The following is a 17,500-nucleotide window of genomic DNA, read 5'->3' as shown; positions in this document are numbered from 1 at the left end:
AGGGAGCATGGACAGCACTGCAACACACAAACACACATACAGGACAGTGTTTCGTGCCTTGTTGAGCGAAGATGAACTCTTAATTTTCGGTTTTGAACTTGATTTCTATAGGATTATTATTCAGAAGTGTAAATTCCTTACCCGTCATGTTGCAGGTCCTCAGGTTGCTCTCAAAGTGGAACTGTCGTCTGGCCTGAGCGATGTACTCCGTCGCCTCCTTCTCCTGGATGTCCCTGATCTTCTTCTGGGCATATTTACCCAGGAAGTACACTCCTGGTGGGTACCAACAAATAAGAAGTAAATATCAAGCGCAGAAAGTAACCACCAACCATCAATCACACTTTCAGATGAGTCTGAATTGCATGTAGGGTCACCAGCAATTTGCCCAGGTGAAAGCACAAATGTATATTTTGGAATAGATGCTGCAAACAGTGTTCACCTTTTCTCTTTTTTTTGTTTAGCCTTGAAAGCCACTCCTCCACTACACTTATCCTCAGGCAGTTTGATGAATGATCCCATATGTTTTACTCTGAATGCCAAAATCACATCGTGTCCGAAAATGTTATTCATATTTAACAAATCCACAAACTTACAATGATTTTCAATGCCTACTGAACGCCACAGATTTAATTACTTGATTAACTATCACTATTTATTTCAAAATAAGTAGCAACTTGATAAGACAACACGATGAGCCGACCTGCAGTTTCAAACTCTTACTGGTCGGCAGTTTACTTATATGTTTACTGGTCATGTTTCATCCTCAGCTCGCATTAAAGGAGCTTAGTGTTGAGTTAATACCGTATGCTAACCGTATGCAGCTATAAGTGCTGGTCTCATGCTTGGAACGTCACGCCAAACTTCATTCAATTTTCTGCCAATTTAAGATGTCTTGCTTATTTACAAAATCTCAAATAAAATAGAACTAAATACCCTTATTGAATCATTACATCATTTTTTGAACGCGATATACAACCATCACACTACACAACGTTGATTTCAGTCAAATTTAACTTTTGTCGTCTGGTCTTCCACGGTTCTTTTCCATTAACATCATGGTTAAAGTACTACCGCTGGGTTATCCGAGAAGAGTACCATTGAGTTGGAAATCGTGCTGCTTAATACACAATGTATATGCCGAAGTGAAAAGACACATTGCTCGATTCTTAAAATATATTTTAAAAAGCATTAGTTCAACCGGCAAGTAAGGAAATATGATATATCAAGATTTTTCAGTGCAGTCAGGCGAGCTGCTAAAGTTATTAGCTAGCGCAGAAGCTAACAGGAACACCAGTTATATTAGTTACCTCCAACTACGGCTCCGGTGAAAATAAATTTCCTTTTGTGGCGTTTAACAAAATTCCAGGCAGATGAAAACATCCTTGGATAGTGATGGATTCAGAAACTAAAACTCAAAAAACACACCGTACTTTTAACTTTGCGCTGACAGTTTTACGGACATGTTATCTGAGGAGTTTCGGCTAGCATGCAACTCCTTGCTAACATGCTAACTGTCAAAAGTAACAGAGTGTGTCTGTCAAGGTGGGCAGAGAAGATAATATAACTTCCGGTTATTGGTTTCAAAATAAAACCCAAATTGAGCTCTTCACAGAAAGTGTCTCTCATGCATGTAATCAAAGTTATGTTCATCATATACATGTTTTATATAAAGATATAACATAAAAATTTTGATAGGGACCATTTAGTTTTGTTATTCAAAAATTGTGACAAAGATATGAACGGACATTTTAAAAATAAGAACCACAGTTTCTAAAATATCTCAAATATCTTCTTGTCACTCATTGATCGACATTATATGCTGATCACAATATATCCGTGATAATCTTATATAAGACAGTGATACTGGAATAACATCTCTACACCAGATATATAAAAAAAAGTTAATAAATGCATTTTGACAATGTGAAGGACACTTCTTTTAATTCTTCTTTATATTGAGATGTTGCACAAAATAATGAAATGATGAATTTATTGTAAAATAATCAAAAAGGTGACAGACTAACCCTTTCCCAGAGAAATGGAAAGTGAGAATTTCAACGTGTATGGTGCAGATGGGGAGAGAGATTATCTTCAGGAATGAACAAAATTCAAAGTTGAGTTGGAGTGGAGCACTGAACATGCTTTAACTATAATGCTGCAAAACTCACCAGAGAGATATTGGTTATATTACAGCAACCATGTCAAGGAAAGGTATTAAAATAAAACATCCTATTTCATGACAGACGCACAATGAATGAAAAAAATGTTATTTATATCTGACCAAGAAACCTGATCCAAAAATCAGCACTGAGTCTGTCAAACACTAAAACGTGGAGGGATGTCTGCCTTGCTGGAAAAAAAAATAGATGCAGTAAATAACAAGCTCTTATTTCATGCAATAAGCTTATCTTATTTTTTACGCAAAATAAATTTATTTCCGGTTTACATCCAGCCAACTGCAGACAACTTGACGTATCGAAAGCATCAGCGTGAACTTGGAGCTGCGCGGTGCCATCGGCGAGTTCGATTGGTCGCGTCTGGAACTGGTCCGTCCGCTATTATCTTCCCCTGCCGGTGGAGCTGCACGGCGTGGAAACCTCAACAGGCGGAATTGTGACCAAACAGGGAAGAAATAAGCTACAAAACGCTCATCATGTGCGCGTAGTCGGATATATGTTGGCTCAAGTTATGTAGTAGCGGTTGCCATGGGAACAGAGGAGGGCAGTAAAGCGGATTCGGCGGAGAGTTTCTACCCGAGTGATGAGGTCATTGAGAAGTGGATGGCCAGCGCTTTCGACATGGTGAGTGATTAAATGGTAATAAAGTCTTTCCGTTAACATTTCAGCGAGGTCGTTGTCTGTGTAGCTTTTAAAGATGTCCGGTTTTTAAGTATTTATTGAATTCCACGTCATAAAGTCATTTATTAATTTCATTAATTTCTCACGAGTGCTTTTAACTAATGGCTTTGTCACGAAATTAACACCATTGACAGAATAAATACATACTCAATTATTGAAGAAACATTGCCAAATAGTTGCCGGTTCAAGCTTTTTAAGCACGTTATAGACTTAACCATTAATCAGATTCATTGATAATGAAAGTAATTGTTAGTTGCAGCCCTAATAAATAAAGATGTGTCAGTGACGGTACACCCCCAGGAGTTTATCTTTGTGTTTAATACTTCCTGCTGCGTGTTGTTGTGTCGCTGCAGGCCAAAGATGCTCTGGAGAATGGAGAGGTGCCGGTTGGATGTCTGATGGTCTACAATGATGAAGTCGTGGGCAAGGGGCGGAATGAAGTCAACGAGACCAAAAATGTAGGAAAGATGAAGAAAGTGCTTTCGTCCTGGTTTTCCTGTTTTTATGTCCAAGAAAACTTTGACTAAACTTTACTAAACATGCAGACCAAATCAGATTTCTGGTGTTTTTTTCCTGTCATTTAAAAACACAAGCGTTATTGTCACCAAACCACCTTAGAAACTTAATATTTGGGGGAATTCATTTGATTTATATAGCACATTTAATTACAGAAAAACTCAACGTGCTCTACATTAAAGTTCCACTAATCAATATTTAGCAATTAACAATATTGAGCTAAACCTTCTCTTAAAACCTAAATTTTCAAAGGGAGTTTGGCGTAAGGTTCAACCAGCTCAAACAGAGCATGACACTGTTGAGCTATGCAACACATGTTTCTGTGTGTGTGTGTGTGTGTGTGTGTGTGTGTGTGTATGTGTGTGTGTGTGTGTGTGTGTGTGTGTTGTTAGGCCACTCGCCACGCTGAGATGGTGGCCCTGGACCAGGTCCTGGACTGGTGTCGCCGCAGCAACCTGGATGTGAGCAGCGTGTGCCAGCGGACGGCTCTGTACGTCACCGTGGAGCCGTGCATCATGTGTGCTGCGGCCCTGCGCCTCCTCAGTATCCTCCCCCCGCCTCTGTGTGTGTGTGTGTGTGTGTGTGTGTGTGTGTGTGTGGACAGCTGTTGTTCCTTTATCAGCCGTCAGATATCCCGGTGGTCGCGTACGGTTGCAGGAACGAGCGGTTTGGAGGCTGCGGTTCAGTTCTGGACGTTTCCTCTGCAAACTTACCTCAGACTGGGACCTCATTCAAGGTCTGTGTTTGTCCCTGGTGTCTTTTTATCTTCGTCCAATTGCTATTTTTTTCATTTGTGTGCGTCTTGTCCTTGGCGGGCACTACAGTGTGCTTTTGTGTTGGATGTATGTGGGTGTTTCCGGTCCAACATGTGGCGTGAAGCCCTCCCAGAGGACGATGACGTGTCCAGCTGTCTGTGAAGTTTGTCTGTCCACCTCAAAGCGTGTCTTTGTGTTTCAGTGTGTTTCAGGTCACAGAGCAGAAGAAGCTGTCGAGATGCTGAAGACTTTCTACAAACAGGAGAATCCAAACGGTAATCGGAGACTTTCTTCTCCCCTCTTTTATCTTCTCTTTTCATTTTATAGTTTTTGATTTTCATTTGTGATCTTTTCTTTCATCATTTCTACTCCATCATCATCGTCATCGTCATCGTCTTTCCTCCTCTTATCTTCTCAGAGTTTTGTTTTTTATGCTGTTTCACAGGAACACTTCCTTTCTTTCTTTTCTTAACTGTTCTTTGGTGTCTTTGTTTTTCGTTGCCAGCCCCGAAACCCAAAACAAGGAAGGACTGAGCTCACCGGAGAAATCGGCTGCAGATTCAGTTTTTGTATTGCTTGTATTTACCTTTTTTAATTTAATAAATGACTTTATAACTAACAGTTTGGACATCAGACCTCCTTGAAGGTTTTCTGCCAGCAGGGGGCGCAGTAGACCAGCTAACGTCCCCTTAACGTCACTGAACGTCCTCGCAGGAGGAGTGATAAACCTCGTATCTCCACAAGATCAGCATGTAGTTTTATCCACTCGCAGACGAACACGAGACGCTGCAACTGAAACAAAAACACGATCAACATGAGGAAGTCCAAATATCAGAGGCAACATTTAATTCAGCTTCATGTTGTTGAATTCTCTTGTTGCTCGTCAGCCATGTTGGTTTTTACTGTTAATAACCGCACAGTTCTGCTCTTAATCTGCAAATGTAAAACGCTCCACTTCCTGTGTAGGAGACGGACAGAAAGTGTGTGTGTGTGTGTGTGTGTGTGTGTGTGTGTGTGTGTGTGTGTGTGTGTGTGTGTGTGGCAGAGCTTCTCAACAGGAGTGACCTTGATAACAGCTCATGTAACACACACACACAAACATACATGGTGACACAATTCAGACTCTTTCTGTTATTTCACTTCCTCTCAGAGACACACACACACACACACACACACACACACACACTCCGAAATGGCACAGTATATGAGAGAGAGTGTGTGTGTGTGTGTGTGTGTGTGTGTGTGTGTGTGTGCGAGATTTTTAAACTCTTTCTCACTTTCTTTCACACGCTGTCTCTCTTTTTAGAGTCAGGGTTTGCTTTTCATCACTCCCTTCCTTCCTTTAGTGGCTGACAACTTCCTTCCTTCCTTCCTTCCTTCCTTCCTTCCTTCCTTCCTTCCTTTAGTGGCTGACAACTTCCTTCCTTCCTTCCTTCCTTCCTTCCTTCCTTCCGTCCTTCCTCCCCCGCTTCCTTTTTTCCTGCCTCCTCATTTCCTTCATATTATTTCTCTTATTACTTGCTTCCTTCACCCCCCTCTCATCGGTTTCATTTCCTGTTTCCTTTCGAGCATCTTATGTGTATTACTCTTTTACATCTTCCCTCCCTCCTTCTTTCCCTCTTCCTTCCCTTTGTTCCTGCTTCCTCCCCGTCTTCCTTCATTTCTTGTCTTCTTTCCATTTTTCTTTTACACCCCCCAGTCATTCCCTTCCTGTTTTGTTCTTCCTTCCCTTTGTTCACTTTTTTCCGTCCTTCCTGTCTCATCTTCATCCCCTCTTTCCTGATTTATTTCTTACCTCAATAGTTTTCTCTTCCTTCCTTCTTTCCTTTTTATAACAGCTCATATATCACCGTATCAGCTTCTTCCTTTAACCCGTCTCCCACTTCCTCTTCTACCTTCCTCTTTGTACATACATGTACATGTGACATACATGCATGTTCACCACCCTGACGTGAACACATCTTTTCACACCTCAGCTTCCTTATTTTATGGGGACATTTAAATCTGATGTATCGCAGATAAAAGTGTGTGTGTGTGTGGGGGGGGGGTTTCGGCTGATTGTGGCGGGGTCCGGCTCCTCTCTGCTCGTTAGCATGTAAATCTATGCTAATTAATGCAGAGCAGAATATTCCAGAATGTTTTAATGTGTCACCTCAGAGTGGAGGAGCTGACGACACACACACACACACACACACACACACACACACACACACACACACACACACACACACACACACACACACACACACACAGCAGTGCAGAGTTAGCTGTTAAGCGCTAATGAACGGAGTGTGTTGTGTCAAACTCTGCTCTCCACACTGACAGTGAGAGACACACACACACACACACACACACACACACACACACACACACACACACACACACACACACACACAGTCGAACAGCGACAGAAAGTGGTGTAATATGAGATGTCATGTTGTGTAAAGGTGAAAGAACAACACTGCCAGAGGAAATTAAGGAGTTTATAATTTATTATTTCCTGACCTGAGGAGGAGGAGGGGCGTTTGTTTTTTTTGTCAAGGAGGAAGCAGACGGAGCCGGGGGGGGGGGTGGGGGGGGTTGACAGGAAGTGTTGCGTTGATGTGTTTTGTGGTTTCACTCTGTGAACCTTTACAGTCTTAAAAAAGAAAGACAGCGCTGAGGGACGAAACGCTCAGTTTCTGTCTTCGCTTTGTTCGACTCTTTGTGTTCCTTTAAGTCCGTGGTTCTTTTCTTCTTTTCATTCTTCACATCTTTTCTACCTTTTCATTAGTTTTACCTTTTGTGTTTCGTCAGCCGTATTTTACTTCCTTCTTTTTTTTTTTTTTGTAGTTGTCTCTTTCTGCGATCACTTCCTGTTTTGTTGCATCGCTTCCTTCATATAGCTTTTACACCTGGACACGTCTCTATTTCACTCCAACAGAGGACAACAGCTATTAGGGTGTGTGAGTGGTTCATGTACTCATTGCATTTTGAAGTTTGGGTTTCCATGGTGATGGAGAGCTGGGAAAGCGGGGGGGGGGGGGGGTAATGAAACAGAGGCCAAACATTAAGTCAACGGTCTCGTATTTCGATTATTAACTTGTGTCACTGAAACACACACACAAAGAGCAGCCTCAGTTTTTACAGGAAGTCTTTAGTCAGCGTCTCCTGTCTCTGTCTCTTTTACCTCCCTGCGTGTCTCCGAGTCCCACAGCAGCTGCGCATCAACACGTCTCATTATCTGAGAGACGACAGAGGTAGTCCGTCAGAGTCTTTCTCTGCCCCGTCACCTCGACGGTACAAACTACACTGTCGGCTGCAGAGGTCTCGCAACCGTCCTGCTCGCAAGACGTCGCTCCTGTGAATCTGCTCGTTGACCAGAGGAGATCAGGCCTTGGACGGTGGAGGACACAGGCTGTTAAAACGTTCTTCTGTGAATATTTAATGTCGCTGGGTTTCATCATCCCACCCTCCGCTGTTTTATGATCCCTGTGTTTTTATTTGTTTTTAATCTGTGAAGCACTTTGTAACCTTGTTAAGAAAAGTGCTATATAAATAAAGTTTATTATTATATTATATTATCTGTGCTCTCATGTCTTACTGACCTGTCTGTCCTGAAACAGTCCCTCAGAGGACTGTGAATGTTGAGAACCACTTGTTTCAGCTGAATAAAGGAGGCGTCTGTCAGACTCATCAGGACGCAGTGTGCTGCTCGTCTTACCGGAGATTCGATCAGGTTCTACGGGGTCCGGTGTGCACAGACCTGTGACCCACTGTCACCCTCTAAAGCAGACCAGACACAGAGCCCACGCGGACCTGCTTCAGGTCGGATCCTCTGGTTCGAGATCCAAACTGGACGGACCGACAGGAAATATTTTCCACTCAGACTTTATTGATTTTGTACCAACATCTAGTTTCTTCCGTACATGTAGTGTGACTCAAAAGATGAATAATAACGATTCAACACATCGTTGATGTTCAGTAGATTCGCAGTAGCTTATGAAGGAATTCATTCACTGTGATACGTAGTTCATACCAGAAAAGCAGATTACAAATACTGTGTTTCTGTCCCTGTGTGTGTGTGTGTGTGTGTGTGTGTGTGTGTGCGCAGTAGGTCAGTGTTGGAGTTGTACGTTTTGTGTAGATGTTTGTTTGTTTTTTTGCCACTGAAAAACAAAAAAAATAAGGAAAAAAACAAAAGATGAGTTTTTTTTTCTTCATCCGTCACATTTTTCTCTATTTACATTTAACTGATGATGTTATTGTGTTGTCATGTTGTGTTTTGTTATTGTTATGGGCACAGTTCGAGGGTAATGGTCTTTTCCACCTCGGGGGAGGTTGCTTGTTTTCCGTTCTTGTGCTGTCCCGGGGCGGGCGGGCGGGCGGGCGGGGCCACGACTCGTCCTCTTCTGTCCGACGGAGGCCGACTTCGATGCCCACACAGACGAGAGAACGTCACTCACCTTTGACCTTTTCTGAGAGGAAGAGAAAAGAGGATCGTGAACTTTAGTGAAGTCAGGAGACTGTAAGTGTGTGTGTGTGTGTGTGTGTGTGTGTGTGTGTGTGTGTGTGTGTCAGCAGATGTTTCATCTGTTTCTGCTTTCTATCACTTTTCAGACTGACCAACAAACCTAAGAGGAGTTTATTAACGTCTGTGAACGTGTGACTTCTGAGATTTGGAGGAACCGTTTTTGAGCGCAAATCCTGATTTCGTGCACGTCTGTTTGAAATCTGCCCACGCCATCTTTTCCAGATGTTTTGGCACATTCGGAGCTCTTGAGAGTGAGAGTTCAACAGAGAGACATATTTATATCAAATCTCCATCAGAGTTTACGTCTTGGATTTTACACAGTTTTCACACTTAAACCTTTCAAATCTTTAGCAGATTCATTTTACTCAAACTTTTGTTGAACTATGTGCTATGAACATCCATAAAACCGTTTTTACTGCATCACTTTTTACAATCAAATAAGAGTTTATTAATGGGAGTTTTCTGTCACCCTGGAGCTCTAAACTGACGTAATAATAAAGCGGGATCATCCTTGGTGGGGGGGCGTGGGGGGCACTGTGTACCTGTGTGCGGCTGGTCCCAGATGTAGCTGTTGAGGATTTCTCCGAGGGTGTAGAAAACACAAATCACCGCCGTCATCGCGCTGAAGAAGATGACTCGAGCCAGCGGAGTGATGCGCTCCAGCACCGGGTACACCCACACACCTGTCACCTGGTGCACCCAACACGTCCTGAGGGGGGGGGGGGGGGGGGCACAGAAAGATAAGAGTTAATAAGCCCTCAGAGAACATTTTGGACATGTTTTATTCTGGGTTGAACCATTTTTGACTCAAGGTTATACTCATTCATGCAAACAGCTTAGCTGAACCGGACAGGTCTGGTTTAAACCGGACTTCAACTACATTAAGCCTGAACTAGCCTTGCAAAGATAAGCTGGACCTCAGAGTTAATAAACCTAAACTAAACCTAACACTAATAAAACCAAGACCACACTGAACTCAAATCAACTCAACTAAATTTAGATAAAAGTATCTCGTTAATATGTGATTCTAAACTAAGTACAAACGGGTTTATCTAAACCCAAACTAACCTAAACTAGGCCTAATCTAAGCGTCACTAAACTCCCCTGTAATCATCCCATGTGACTACATGAATGTGGCACGTCACTACGGACTGAGCTATAAGGTGGACGTGGGGAAGAGGAAGCGTTTGGTACCAGAGGATGTAGCCAACGCCAAAGCAGCACACCGCTGCCAGACCCCACCACCTGCTGGGATACCGGTGGTGGGTGGTCCGCATCTCGATGATGATGAAGGGAAGAACGGTGGTGTGCTGAAAGAGGAGAAATATAGTGTTATGTTCTTAAATATGTAAATATGAAAACAGACAACAAGAACCTGGAGTTTGGGTTTACTTCTAGCCCCCAAATCTGAGTTTGGACAAACAGGAAGTGGAGCTGCTCAGAAATGTGATGTGGAGAATGTAACGAAGCACATTTACTCAAGTACAAATTCGAGATACTTGTACTTTGCTTGAGTATTTCCATTTTATGCAACTTTATACTTCTACTCCACATCTCAGAGGTAAATACTGTACACCCCCCACGTGGTTCTCACGATGCTGATCTTATAGAATATGATGCATCGCTGTAGATTAAACTGCCCAACAGTATATGAAGTGGTTCAACCTGAAACATCTGCAGCAGTAAAATGCAACATGCACATTAATGCAGCAGAGATATTAATCCAGAAACATGAAATAGAACAGAAACACTGACAGGGAACATTTTACTGCAACATGAGGACTTTTACTGCGATACTTGAAGTACATTCGGCTGATAATGCTTACATACTTGAGCTTTGAGCTAAGGATCTGAATACCTCGTCCACCACTGCAGTACCTCTTTTTAAGCCTTTGTATGTTTTTAATAAAACTGTCAACACACATCCAACATTAAAAGCAGAGAAACTGGCTGCTGTGACCACATGACAGAAGGAGCCAGCCATCTAGAGGCCAACAGCAGTACTGCACCTGAAAAGGACTTAACCCCTGACTTCAACTTTACGCCACGATGTGAGCTGCCCTCACGTTTCATTAAAAACGAACATCAGTGATGGAATGTCTCATATTTATCTGTCACATTATAATGTGACATATAAATGAACAAAAAGCAGAAAGAACTGTGGAATAATGTACATTGAAGCCCAGTGGACACTGGATCTCAGTCTGTCCTCTTTTAATAATTCATTCATCTCTGTATACAACGCGCATGTGTGTGTGTGTGTGTGTGTGTGTGTGTGTGTGTGTGTGTGTCTGTAATCCATCTAAACACACGAACACATTTAATGGAGGTCATGGCATGTGCTGCTATTTTCTCACAAACACACATGAGAACTGTCTTTAATGGCGTCACAGTGCCTCACCATCAGTCAGCAGGAAACAAATTAAATGAATCAATCAATATCCTCCAGCTGCAGTGTTGTTAATGTATACTCAGCCCGTCTGCCTTCCCCTGAACTACTCTCTTTGTCCACTAGGGGGCACTCATGTACAAAAACAAACACACACACACACACACACACACACACACACACACACACACACACACACACACACACACACACACACACACAGCAGGCGTAATTGTCTCAGCAGAGTTGAGACCTCTTACCTCATTTGCACTCTCAGGAGCACAGCTGTAGATCTGTGTGTGTGTGTGTGTGTGTGTGTGTGTGTGTGTGTGCGTGTGCGTGTGCGTGTGTGTGTGTGTGTGTGTGTGTGTGTGTGCGCGTGCGTTCACCCTGGGCGAAGTCAGACTGCTGAGCTCTTTTGTCTCCAGCAGTCGAGCCGGTCGGCCTCGTTATGTTACAACGAGAAACACAACAACTGGGATTCTTCCATCTGTTATCATTATTCCCAGTTTGATGCTCCGAGATGACGGAGGAGTGTGTTTGGTTGGATGCTGCTGCAGGGTAACGAGGGAAGCTAGACTCCACCGGACCATCCAACCTGATGCACCCAAACACCATTAACATCCGTTACATCTATGATTGAACTCTTAGATTTGAAATAGTCCACTTGGGTCTAGTTTTAACTAGTCCGCCTCACCACATGTAGGCTGCTGGGATTAGTCTGCCGTTGGGCAACAATTTCAGTCGTCAAACTCCTCCCCTTTCGCTAACTGCACGCTACTGTTTTCAAAGTCCCCGTCGCTCCTCCAGCTAGCAGCCTACGCACAGAGCTACACTTGACACGAGGGGTTAACACGATGGAAACATATTTCTTCTGCTCAAGTTGCTCGTTATTATTCAGAAAAAAAAAGAGATGAAAAGCACAGTATGAATTATAAGTCAACAGTAAAACGGTGTGATGCTTTGAAGGCACCACAGAACAGCATAGGGTTTGTTGATACAGTGGCTCAGTATTACATTTCACTGCAGCACCAGACTTCTGTATGGTTTGTGATGTAATTAGCTTCCCTGCAGTAACTGTGTTTACATTCTTCTTCTTCATTGCAGGGAAGGTTCACCTTCAGCAGGAGAGTATTGCTGTGCAACTGCAGCATTTACACCGTGTCTGAAAATGAGACAATTACCGAACCTTTCTCTTAACGTCTTCTTCACTATCAACAAACCAGCAGAGGAGAAACAGGAGCTGACCGATCGGAGTTCCTGTTGTCTCCATGTCGTATCTCTGTAGATGTGGCGACCACGTGCACGAGCACTGAAGCTAACCCCTTAATGCACAACTATAAATCCACCTTAAGAGGCAGCTGCTCAGGTTGCATTTCAAGTTTGGCTTGAAATGTCAAAAGACAATCGCTGCTCGTTCTCCCTCCACCTTAATAAGACTAATATCATGTTTCATGCACTTTTTATTTCAGGCTACGAACTGTGGGGAAAACATAACCTAGTTTGTGGATAATAATAATCATCGAACAGGTGTGACAGGTCACCCTGTCTTACAGTGAAAGTTTCAGTGTCTCATGTTGGTCTAAATCCCTTCAGCCTGACAAGAGAACAAGTCTGAAGGGAAACACTGAATATTTATAGTTTCTGGAATCTGTCACCACGTTTTAAGACATTCAGCGACACTTTTCCAATCGTCAGATGTTCAAAATAGATTTAACCTGGACGATGAAACTTGTGTCCATTTGATACAGCAGTGTGTTTTGTATACTGTAACAGCAAAGGAGGCAGTCATTGTGTCACCGTACTTTGACCAATCGGCTTCTCCGGCTTCCCTCTGAGGATCTGAAAAGGTCGAGCTGAAGATGCCAAGTACGTGCAAACTAACAAGAGTAACAACATCGAGGAGGAGGACAGAATAGCTCTGTCTCCTGGGGTCTTAAATTCTAGGTTTCCCTCCCATCATTATACAGTACACACACACACACACACACACACACGTCCTGACGCTGCACTTTTACCCAGAGTGCCTCGGTGGAATTCCAGTCTCTCTGTCGTGTTTAAGTTTAGTCTCTGTTGAGAGGACTCGCTGCTCGTAAATAATACTCCCTTTATTCTCGCTGTCCCTCTTTCTCTATTTTTGTTTCTAGGTCTCTCTCTTTGTTGTCCTCTCTCTCCCCCTCTGTCTGCCCCCCCCCCACCCCTCCACCCCTTTCGAGGTTTGCGGTTTCGCTCGAGCAGCCAGCATTCAGCCTCTGTGGAAAATCCCCCCCACTTCTGCGAGCAGCGGTGGTTGGACCCTGTGGCCTGGGGCTAAAAACGGGACAAACCATTTCACACAGCTGGGGGTGGGTGGGGTCACACGGCTGAGAGCAGGTTCACGAGGTCAAACGTCTTCCAGTGTCGCCGAAAAACTGAAGCCGATGCATCAGAAATAGACTTATTGTAAGATGTGTTTGAGAAGCAGAGGATGTGACCTGGACGTTTGTGGGTTCTACACCAAATTCAAGAATCACGAGGGCGCCAGAGTCTTCATTCAAAATGGCGAATTTTGCCAAAATGGCTACAAGTTTGCAAGTATGGGGATCTGTGGAAACAGCTGACTGAGGTAATTTGGGGTCTGACATGGCTCAGGGCTTGTTCCTGTGGCCGAGACTCATGGGATATGTTGTTATAATCAGTGTTTTATGTTGGTTAAAAATCAGGAGACGCTAAAATGTTACTCGAGAAACTAAAAGGACGGACAGAAAAACCCAGAGACATGTCCAGAAGCTCATCATTTTTACATCCTCTGGTTCCAGATTCTCAGATAAAAGAGGATTTGCTGCTTCTCTTCGTTTTATATCATTTTAAACTGAATAACTTTTGTTTTGGACTGTTAAACAAAATAAGATGACGACATTTTTCAATATTTTCTGGCATTTCGTACACAAAACGATTCATCAAAAATAAATATTGATGATGAAAATAATCGTTATTTGCAGCCCCAGTAGCCATCCTAAAAAAGTATGTCCAGCTTTCCAATCTCAATTTCCCCCTTAAATTCACCCTTAAGTTTATTTAAATTTTGAAAAACCACTGAAGATACACTGAGTGATATTCAAGACACCTTATTTTTTTATAGCTGCACCATAACATCAAATGGGAATATTAATATTCTATTAAGTCAGATTTGGTATCTTTTGTATCCTCAGTAGAATATAAAATAAACTTATGTGGGTTTTTTGTCCTCACAACATCAGATTATCGAGATGAATCCACCGGTGGACGCTTCAGAGTCAGACGGTCAAAGTGCAGCGGCTTGTCGCTGATAAAGGCTTTTAAACTGAACTCCACCTGAACCCCGAAAACCAATGAAAAGTCTCCCGTTGACATTTTTCTCAACAGATTTCTAACTTAAGGAGCTTCTCGTGCCACAGAGGGACAATCCTGCTCCACGTCCTTTCAAAACACACACATCTGAACTTGTCTAAACCTGCAGCACTGCAGCCATTTAACGTCAGTGTTCAACAAAGAGAGGCTGTTGGTTATTGCGCAATATTATAATTGTATAATTGTATTGTATAATATTGTATAATAATAATATTAATAATATATAATCATAATAATAATAATCATCTATATAAAACTTTTGGTTGTTTGGAAGGTTAATGATTGTACCACTGCTTCACTCTGCATGAGTCACTAAATGCTTAAAAAAACACACATGCTGTCACATTGGCACAGCAAATGACTCACAAACACACACACACACACACACACACACACACACACACACACACAGTGATGATAATGCAAGTAGAGCACACAAGAGATGAAGGCAGGTTAAGTGCTGATCCCAGGTTTGTGTGTAGCTGCGTGTGTGTGTGTGTGTGTGTACCCAAACCCGACAATGATTCACCAGATGTTAACAAACAGCTGATCCTCGCTTTTATAAGAAAACTACAGAAAGAAAGTGTGTGTGTGTGTGTGTGTGTGTGTCTGTCAGTGTGTGTGTTTGTCTTCATGAACTGCAAGGGTAACGGATACAACACACACACACACACACACACACACACACACACACACACACACACACACACACACACACACACACACACACACACACACACACACACACACACACACAGTCTGTCTTCACCCTAATATTTAATGATTTAATTCTCCCCAAAAGAAAGGCGAGTCCCCACACTGAGACTGTGTAAACAGATGTATGTCCCCACAACATGAATAATACATGCTCACTGAAGGACATAAACACACACGCACAAACATGCTGGTTTTGCTGCACTTGCTGGGACCCTGTTTTGGACTCCATTCCCAGACTCTGATCCTCAGTGACGATGCAACAGACGAACAGGTTGAAGTTGAGGATTTGTGTTGATTAGTGTTGTTCTCTTAGTAACAGACGTTGAACTGAAGGGGGGCCCCACCCCCGACTCACATTAGTTGATGAAGACAGACGTTCTTTGTCAGCTGACAAAGCTGACAGTTTTTTTTCCCTTAATTAAAAAGACTTAAAAGTGTTTTAAAGTAGAGGCACCAACATGTCGAACCTATCTGAACATCTTGAGGCTCATCACCCAAAACATGTCATCAATGTATTGCACTGAAACACCAGAAAGGAGGCGCTCCCGAGGGGATTACTGGGGGAGGAAATGAGAGGAAACACAATTCTGCTGCATAATATTTCATGTTCTGATCTCTTTGGTCCCGACACACAACCTGTGACGGTGGGTTCAAAGTATATATTGCTTCCTGTCGGGGATCGCTAGCAAAGAAGGCTTTTGAAAACCTTTTATGAATAAACCTAACAGAGCTGCAGAGTGTCACTGTAGCTTTATGCAAACAGGTTGCACACGTTGAGCTAACGCTAACTTTCCACTGTTGTTTAGGTTTCCTACATTACTGTGGTGTGCTGCCTGCAGAGACTCAATGTTGATGTTTCTTCCTGGCGTGAACAACAATGACACTAATTTGACTGAGAGCACTTCCTCAAATGCAGTTTCCTTGTCACTGTATGAATTTGTTTCTACGATATGTTTGGTCTAACTTGTTTACGATATCTGATCTTTTCATGATTTGTAATCACGATCATTGAATTTGTTGTTCAGTGTTTTCCGGTTGCTTCCAGTAACTCCTGTCGACTTTTTGAGGAAGCTCTCAGCTAGCTGACCACCGGCGCTCATAGCGAGGGCAAAATACTTAAACTTAAACTACTACTACTTAAACCCAGTTACTAAAACTAACAGCAGAATGAATGAGTGGGTCATAGGTGGCGACTGAGAGGGATTCTTTTTGATGAGTATGAGTCATTGACATTGATTTTCCTAAAAAACAAGACCCACTAGAAGTGTGTGGCGGTGTCTGCATCTGCCCTCTGCCTTCAGTTTCTTATTTTGCTGTGTTTCTGGGCGTCAACCTTTGGGCAGTGGGTGTGTAGCCCCCGGCCAATAACAACACGCAGGGTGTGAGGGCGGGACTGGTGCCAGATCCTAAGCAGCGTCCGAGAGGAAGCGACGAGCCGGGGAGGCCAGCTTTGAATGTTGTGTTTACAAACCACAACCGGCAAATCCTTCTCATTGTGCCTTTAAGCATCAATATTATAGATGATCAAAAAAAAAAAAAATCAATAACAAGTCTGTAAATTCAGCCGCTCACTTTCAGTTGACTGTTAAAGCGGATTCATTAAAATCCTCTTTTTCTCTCCCTCGCTCTACATCACTCGACCCCTCCCTCCTCCAATGGGAATGGCGACACGGTTGCCATGGCAGCCAGTATAGACAAACAATGATACCATGGAATACCGCAAAATATTTACAACGCGACTGGATTCACACACACACACACACACACACACACACACAATCACAAAAGGTTCACACACGCACAAACTTCCTCACATTTTCTGTCTCTCACACACACACACACACACACACGCAGCCGTTTTTGGTGTTCTGGTTGTTTTGGTCCCTGGCGACGGCACCGTAGCAACCACTCAGCTATTACATCATCTTCTGGAGTACAAGAAGAGACACAAACAGACACACGCTGTCTTTGTCTCGTCCACTTCGAGTGGTGTTATGGGAATGATAATTATTTCAACAGCACACACACCACCTCCCCTCACACAGCTCGGCGGATCACGTTCTGGCAGAAGGAAGCTCCATGAGGAGGTTTTGCATTGACAGACAAAGTGCTGGAAAATGTTCTGATTATCTCGCAGGCTAATTTAAACACACACGCGCGGCTGACGGCGTTATCAGTCAGACGACATGGTGCGCAGCTTGTTAGTCGCTGTATAAACATTAGATTAAACCCACTTCCTCTAGATGGCAAATCAAAGCCAGCGATCCGTCATGGACTCTATTCAAATTCAGAGGTTCACCAGCACCAGCTCTGACCACTGATAAGATTTATCAAGTACTTTATGGAGTTTAGGATCCACTGATATGAGTAATGATCCACGTAG

The 17,500-nt window shown here is 43.0% G+C and overlaps 3 protein-coding genes across 3 annotated transcripts in view; 1 reads left to right on the top strand and 2 right to left on the bottom strand.

The window, feature by feature from the left end:
• Positions 1–1,380, bottom strand: part of pex3 (peroxisomal biogenesis factor 3) — a 7,639-nt gene extending 6,259 nt beyond the window's left edge. Inside the window, exons 1-3 of the mRNA XM_070925869.1 lie at positions 1,308–1,380; positions 142–273; positions 1–17 (exon numbers count right to left, since the gene is read on the bottom strand). The exon at positions 1–17 is cut by the window's left edge and continues 65 nt beyond it. Coding sequence (XP_070781970.1) covers positions 1–17; positions 142–273; positions 1,308–1,380 — 222 coding nt within the window. The remainder of the gene's footprint in view (positions 18–141; positions 274–1,307) is intronic.
• Positions 1,381–2,587: 1,207 nt separating this feature from the next.
• Positions 2,588–4,750, top strand: adat2 (adenosine deaminase tRNA specific 2). The gene is made up of 6 exons (XM_070926209.1): positions 2,588–2,801; positions 3,212–3,316; positions 3,767–3,917; positions 4,004–4,110; positions 4,332–4,404; positions 4,635–4,750. Exons 1-6 carry the CDS (start codon positions 2,706–2,708, stop codon positions 4,661–4,663), a joined length of 561 nt encoding a protein of 186 aa, XP_070782310.1. The 5' UTR covers positions 2,588–2,705; the 3' UTR covers positions 4,664–4,750.
• Positions 4,751–7,983: 3,233 nt separating this feature from the next.
• Positions 7,984–17,500, bottom strand: part of aig1 (androgen-induced 1 (H. sapiens)) — a 17,939-nt gene continuing 8,422 nt past the window's right edge. Inside the window, exons 4-6 of the mRNA XM_070925661.1 lie at positions 9,837–9,952; positions 9,185–9,351; positions 7,984–8,586 (exon numbers count right to left, since the gene is read on the bottom strand). Of these exons, the coding sequence (XP_070781762.1) occupies positions 8,567–8,586; positions 9,185–9,351; positions 9,837–9,952 (303 nt within the window). The 3' untranslated portion in view covers positions 7,984–8,566. The remainder of the gene's footprint in view (positions 8,587–9,184; positions 9,352–9,836; positions 9,953–17,500) is intronic.

Source organism: Enoplosus armatus, chromosome 19 (assembly GCF_043641665.1).
Source record: "Enoplosus armatus isolate fEnoArm2 chromosome 19, fEnoArm2.hap1, whole genome shotgun sequence".
In the NCBI taxonomy this organism is placed as follows: Eukaryota; Metazoa; Chordata; class Actinopteri; order Centrarchiformes; family Enoplosidae; genus Enoplosus; species Enoplosus armatus.
This window is presented reverse-complemented; position numbering and strand designations above follow the sequence as displayed.